General features: G+C 44.7%; 1 protein-coding gene across 1 annotated transcript; it reads left to right on the forward strand.

Moving 5' to 3' along the window:
- The first annotated feature begins 3,968 nt into the window (after nt 1-3,968).
- Nucleotides 3,969-4,403, forward strand: LOC147882456 (uncharacterized). Its single transcript, XM_087401158.1, has one exon. The coding sequence runs from the start codon at nt 3,969-3,971 to the stop codon at nt 4,401-4,403; it is 435 nt and encodes a 144-aa protein (XP_087257284.1).
- Nucleotides 4,404-6,630: the final 2,227 nt, after the last annotated feature.

Here is a 6,630-nt window from a genome sequence, read left to right on the forward strand (position 1 = left end):
CAATGGGACCAGGTAGAGGAGGTCTCCTAAGCTTTCCTTTCCATTGTGTATCATTTAAAACTCCCATTCGTTCAAGGAAAGGACAATCCAAATTACAACATCTCAAATAACCTGAACATCTACTCATTCTCACAACACCATTGAAGCAGTCTTGCGAACATGTGGAATATTTTGTCCAAACATGACCATCAGTATTCTGTTCCATTCCAAACATTGGTGAACCCTTAGGCATAGGTGGAAGTTCGAAGACAATATATCCATCATAAGTTAGAGGAAGCTCAGTAACTTTCTCCACTCGAACTGCAGATTTGAGCGCAACATGAAGAGAACTATTCAAAGGCATCCTCTCTATCAGTGAAACCACACTATTTAGTTCATGATTCATAAAGTCACCATGAGAACCTCTTTTATAGGGCATGTGAACTCTTAAGGTTGATTGTTGGCTACCACTAATCTTGAACCCTTTCTGACCATCCTCTAAGTTTACCACTGGAAGTACAATGGCAAGCTCATCTATTCCGATTTCTTGATGCAGCTCAATGTCCTCGTTCTCAATGTGAAAGTGTTCCTTAAGCTCCACCAATGAAACCTCCAAGAAAGGAGTGTCAAAACGAATGGTCAATGATTCGTGTTCTCCAAAGCGAATGAAAACTGAGAAAGGCATGATTCAAATGCTAGAGCCAAGATGTAGCACCAGACGACACCAACCAAAGAACAAGAGAAAAGCTAGCTACAGAAAGGGTCCGGAAGCAGGGAGGCAAAAGAAGAAATGGCATAGATGTGTTGGAGACCGAAGAGAATGGAGCAAAGAGAAGTGTTGAAAGAGCCACTGAGAGGGATTATGGGAGAGAAGAGAAGAAGCAAGTTCGTCTCTGTAAGTGTCAAATGCAAATGGATGTCACTATTAGCATCCAAGGTGGTCGTTTAACTGCAAGTCTTTATTTGAACAAGATGCCTTCATGCATTTCATTCAGTAAGGGTGTACATTTAATATAAATGAATAAAAAGAGAAGTAACTTTCAAATTTATATAATTGAACGACTAAAATATCAAGAAAAAAATTAAAGATTTATAATTACTATATTTTACTAGAGTAATAGTTAGAATGAGTAGTATCTTCAAATCCATATCTAAAATGAAAACTATCAAAACGTGTTAGTTTACTTCACATTTGCATGAACGAGCAATATTACTATTTCCATCATGAGTCATTACAAGGTGTTCTCCTCACTATTACAAGGGTTATGCGGTTTCTGGCGTTACCCATACCCACGTCTTCTCCTACCGTCTAATAATGACCAGGCCTGCAAAATCTGATAAAATCGTTTCTCTAAAGGCTAGGCCTGCCATTGACTGAGCGTTGGGCGGGATGACAGGTCCATTGGAATTCGAGTGGAGTAAATGCTGAGTAAATGCTCATAAAAGAAGAAGATCTCAAGAAGAAGGAAGCAGACGCGAGGCTTCCTTCTTCACTTCCGCCAACCAATGGCTCGTCCACTTCGCCTTCTTCAATAGCCGCTCAGCCACTCCACTTCCGCCAACCAATGGCTCGTCCACTTCCGCCAACCAATGGCGCCCGAATCTTCTTCGTCGTCATCTGTGTGTGTGATAACTTCTACTTCCTCAACTCCCCCTCAACCCCTCGTCTCTGCTCCCCCTCATCCGTTCCCTCCTCCAAGCTTACCTCCCCCAGCTCGCCTTCCTTGCCCTCCTCCCTCCTTCGCCTCGTTCTGATTGTTCGTGTTCTTTCTTGGAACTCCAGTAAAGCCAGTTCCACTATAAAACTCCCTTTGCTGGAAGACTCAGGAAGCTGCGTAGGAATCGCACAGTGGCGCACTGCTCAAAGGAAGGTTCACTACATCATGGTGAAATATTGGAGTTCGTTGACACACTGGTAGCTACCACTGGGCATCGGATTCTTAGAGCAACTCTTTTGAGGAGCCTGGACATGACTGTAAGAGGGTTGCGGCAAAACGTATGGTCTATCTCGCTTCCTTTTCCCAAAACAAACCTTCTCTACCACTTGGGATACTATTCACGACTCGGCTGTTTTTCAACTTGATTGTGATTTTTTGATTCAAGGAATAGGGGGAAAGAGTTTCCTCTTTTTCTGCACGAAGCCTTCTACTTAGATCCTGTTGCCATACCTTTTACAAGCTCTATCTATCTCCCTCCGTTCTTTTGATTGTTTGCTTGAATTTACTACGTGTTGTATGATTGTCTATACATACTTTTTTGCAGGGAGCTACGCTTGGAGGCTCTGATGTGAGATTTCGGTTCTCGACTTTGTTGAGAAGTCATCTACTACCAACTACTTTATAGCTTGCAAGTAGAGACGCAACGCTTCTCAAAAACTTGAAGATCAACAAGAGTGCCCCAAGTACCTTCCCTTTCATGCGCTCATGTTTTGGCGAATTTTATTACATGTGTGTTTTGTTGTTGGGCAGCTCGGAAAGAAATACAGAAGAAGGGTTGTGTGTTGACGATGCATTGCTGGGATAGAACTGGACATGAGTCCTCCCCTTGTAGACGACGATAGTCGCTCAGAGTTCATGAATGATCATAGTACCTTCCTACCCTCTCTTGGCTGTGGTGGCAGTTGGACTGCCTGGGGCAACAAAAGAGGCAGCGCGTTAACGCGTTGCCTCTTTCGCTGCCCCAGGCACTCCAAGTGCCACCACAGCATTTGGAGCGGATTAGATTCTTGATTTGCTAGATTGGCTAGAAGGTGCTTCTAAGGCCGAAGAGAATAGGGAATAGTTGGGTTTTCGGGTTCTCTATCTGTTTCATAAACAATGGCTAATGAGCCGAGCACCTCGAACCCGCTTGACGAGAGAGATCCTGGAAGATCGAAGATCGACCGACCCCTGATAGATTACGCGCGACATCGAAGGCTGTGGTGGCAGTTGGACTGCTCTCACAATGTGAATCACGAATCAGAAATTAGTCTGCATGTAATAGCAACTAATTTCCATCGTTCCCAGAGTTATACGATACTCACGGATCTGGGAGCAGGGCAACAAGAGGAGCAGCAAACGAGCACAGAGGGGTGGGGGTTTTCGTTCAGGTGGTTCAAAAGGCAAGCCTTAGACGTGGGAGAGACTTCTTCTTCGGAACCCTCGAGAGCAGCAAGGGTATGAACAATGCACGGTCATCATCTCCATCTTCGATGCGGAGGACATTCAAGAGACTGGCAGGCATGGAGAGAAGTGCACAGTTTTCGGTTGAGCGCCACAGTGAGTTCGCGTGGCTTGCGTATGTGCTATAGGGGATCGTGAATTTTCAGGAGAAGCGACATAGCCAGTCTCTTGCATTTTCCGTTGATGCGGAGATTCCTTCCTTGCATTTTCCATCGATCGTTTCCACTGTCCTCTCTCTCAAGCTTCCGGTTCGTGATTCAGCAGTTTCCTGCCCCGAGTTTTTTCATACTGTGGAGAAGCGCCATAATAACTGTCTTGCATTTTCCGTTGCGGAGAGTCGCCTCCGCTCCTTCCTTACGTTTTGCATTGACCGTTTCCACTGTCTTCACACAGGATCTCTGAAACTCTCAAGCTTCTGATTCGTGATTCACATTGTAAGAGCAGTTTCCTATTCCGATAGCTTCTTTTGTGCTGTGGTGGCAACGATAGCTTCTTTTGTGCTGTGGTGGCAGTTGGACTGCCTGGGGCAGCAAAAGAGGCAGCGCGTTAACACAGCATTTGTTCTTTCCTTTCGTTCTTTCCTTTCGACGCCTCGCTTTCATCTCCCTTTCTCTGGTGGCTTATATTGTAATGCCCATCGTTATGATGGATATTAGCTTGTGTGCCGAGTTTTCACTTCCAGCACGAACAATTCGTAAAACTCGCTTTATATTCAATGCTCTACACACTCTTCCCATCTCTTAAAACCCCCCCAAAGCCCTTCTTTGTTATGCTCCTCTCTTCATCTTCAATATCTCCATCTCCATCTCCATCTCTATCTCTTTAGCTATGGCCGTCGAAACTGCTGTCTACTTCCCTGATGTCCATGATAAGGCCGTCATCTTCCTCGGTGAAGAATGTGCTGATAAATCTGCTGAGCTTTTCGAGACTTTCCACCTCCCCGGTGGCCTCCTCCCCCTCCAGGATATCGTCGAAGGTGGCTGGGTCGAAGACACCGGCTTTGTCTGGATGGTCACCTGCCGTAGCCAGGAGCACCACTTCAAGAAGGCCGACCGCCATTGCGTGTACGATAAGCTCGTCACTTGCACCATTACGGAGAAGCGGATGAAGGATATCAGAGGCGTCAAAGCCAAGGATCTACTGGTCTGGGTGCCTGTGAACGAGATTTACATCGACGAGAAGAACCCGGATAAGATCACCTTCAAGAGCATTATGGGTCTCTCGCGCTCGTTCCCGACCGACTCCTTCGCCAGAGGGGCGTAAATGAGTGAGGCAGAGTATATCAGAAACGGGAGAACAGGAATAGGATTTTCTTCGTCCCCGACAGGCACGGCTTCATTATCTTGGGGCGATTCCTTCGCTGACAAATGCACCTATCGTATGTTGCACCTATAATTCCTGAAGGATTGGAACTAATGGAATCTACATCTCGGAGGTGGTGGCAGTTGGACTGCCTGGGGCAGCAAAAGAGGCAGCGCGTTAAAGTGTGGGAAGGCATACACACCATAGCCTGGGGCAGCAAAAGAGGCAGCGCGTTAACGCACTGCCTCTTTTGCTGCCCCAGGCTATGGGATGTACGCCTTTCTGTATAGTCTAATTAGTCTGCATTTTGGCGTCGGATTTTATCTCCTCGGGCTCTTCACGACTTTTTCTTGCTCCATTTTGTTTCGTTACTCCATTTTGCTTGCATTGCTCGGTGGTTGTTGCTTAGGACTCGATGGTGTTCACAGGTTTTTTGTTGACTTGGTTGTGTAGCAGCCCGAGGTATCATTTCATTTTATAAGACTTGCCGTCAAAAATTTGTGCCCATATTCTACAAACCATATATACGAGGCATGTATGTGGTTGCTAGAGTTACCCAGAGTCATGCAAGGGAGGGGAACTTGGAATGTGAAGGGCAGTAAAAGAGGCAGCGCGTTAACGCGCTGCCTCTTTTGTTGCCCCAGGCAGTCCAAGACCCGCTCCCATGTGAGGCATTCAAGTGATATTCAACTCTTGAATGGATGAAAGAAGTTCACAAAACAAATGAGCGAGTGCAAGTCCAATGTTCAAGTGTAGAGAGATAAGAGGAAAACTTTTAGAAAACCTTGTAGACCATCGGCATCTAGGTAGCATTTCGAAGACAGTCCTATTTATGCTCTAGAATTGCATGAGAGACCAAAAGAGACAGTGCGTTAACACGTTGCCTATTTTGGTCCCTCGGGCAGTCCAATAGTCCCCTCCTTGCATAGCGATCAAAAGACCATGTGACCTATCCCTCCAAGACCTGTATACCAAAGCATACTTGGAGACAAAAGATGAAATAGTCGAAGCAACCTCTTGTGAGTATTGATACATGGAGGATTGAGTAGAAAAGCCTTGCTGAAAAGCGTTCATCAGAGACAGCTTGAGATGCCAAAAAGGACAGCACGTTAACGCGCTGTCCTTTTTCGCTTCTCAAGGTGTCTTTTCATGAGGATAAGGGGTAGGCATAGAAGTGCATATTTGCCACTGCAATTCCATATATCTAAGTGTATAGATACCACTGCAAGTTGATATACTATGTGCATTGGAGATGAAACTTTTTCTTTTAGGACACAAGTGGGTGAATGTTCCCTAAACTGGAAATCAATTGCATTGGTAGATACATGTATTTTTGTCTAGATATGTAAAATGATATTTATTCATAAGTGCGAGTTTACACACCTTTGCATTCATATATGTCAGCAGTTTGAGATATTTGTCTGAAGCTTTTTCCTTATGAGGTGTACACACTTCATTATCTGTTTGGGGCTTTGCCCTCGTGATATGTATTGCATATGTTTTCATAAACAAACCCTTTATCATATATATATGTGAAAAAGCTCTCATGTTTTTTTGAGCATATGGAAAGATTTGAGAAGACCTTTGAACCTGCCATAGGTTATACTCTATCTGTTGTTACATGTTGTTTCTTGTTTTTAGTTTTGGTTTTTATTGAAAAGGTTTTGAGAACTATGATTGGAAAAATGCCTTGTTTTTTGTCTTTTCAGGATGACAGGAAAAAAAGGCAGAAAAGTTCAAGTGGCACATTCTACAAAGGTGACAAGAGGAACAAAAGTAGATCACAATGTTGAATCATCAGTAGGTGGAACCGAAGAGCAAGAAAGTGTGGTGGGTCTAGAGGTTGAAGTATCATCAACTCAAAGAGATGAAGGTCCAAGAGTGGAGGAGGATGAGTTGGATGATAGTGAAGTTCAGGTGGAAGGAGGAGGTGATGTGATTGGCAAATGTAGGATGCTTGATTCAAACCAGTGTCCTCGCATTCCCTTGTGTAGGTTGATACCTTATGCAAGAGTGAGAGGACTTCGTGATGATGTATCTTCACTCAAAAGTACATTTCAAGTGGAGGGCTATCTCCCGGAGAAAGGGTCTTTCATTGTATCTGTCTGCAAGAGTGATGGAGGGGAGATAGTTGTGACAGATGATATGAGGAAGAGTTGGTCTCCCACCTGAAGAGAGGTGGATGAGG

The sequence above is a fragment of the Dipteris shenzhenensis genome, chromosome 29 (assembly GCF_047967505.1).
Source record: "Dipteris shenzhenensis isolate YYH24624 ecotype China chromosome 29, Dip_SZ_1.0, whole genome shotgun sequence".
In the NCBI taxonomy this organism is placed as follows: domain Eukaryota; kingdom Viridiplantae; phylum Streptophyta; class Polypodiopsida; order Gleicheniales; family Dipteridaceae; genus Dipteris; species Dipteris shenzhenensis.

Bases quoted from the DNA above. Each gene is read 5' to 3' on its own strand.
- LOC147882456 (XM_087401158.1), top strand. From the start codon at position 3,969: ATGGCCGTCGAAACTGCTGTCTACTTCCCTGATGTCCATGATAAGGCC.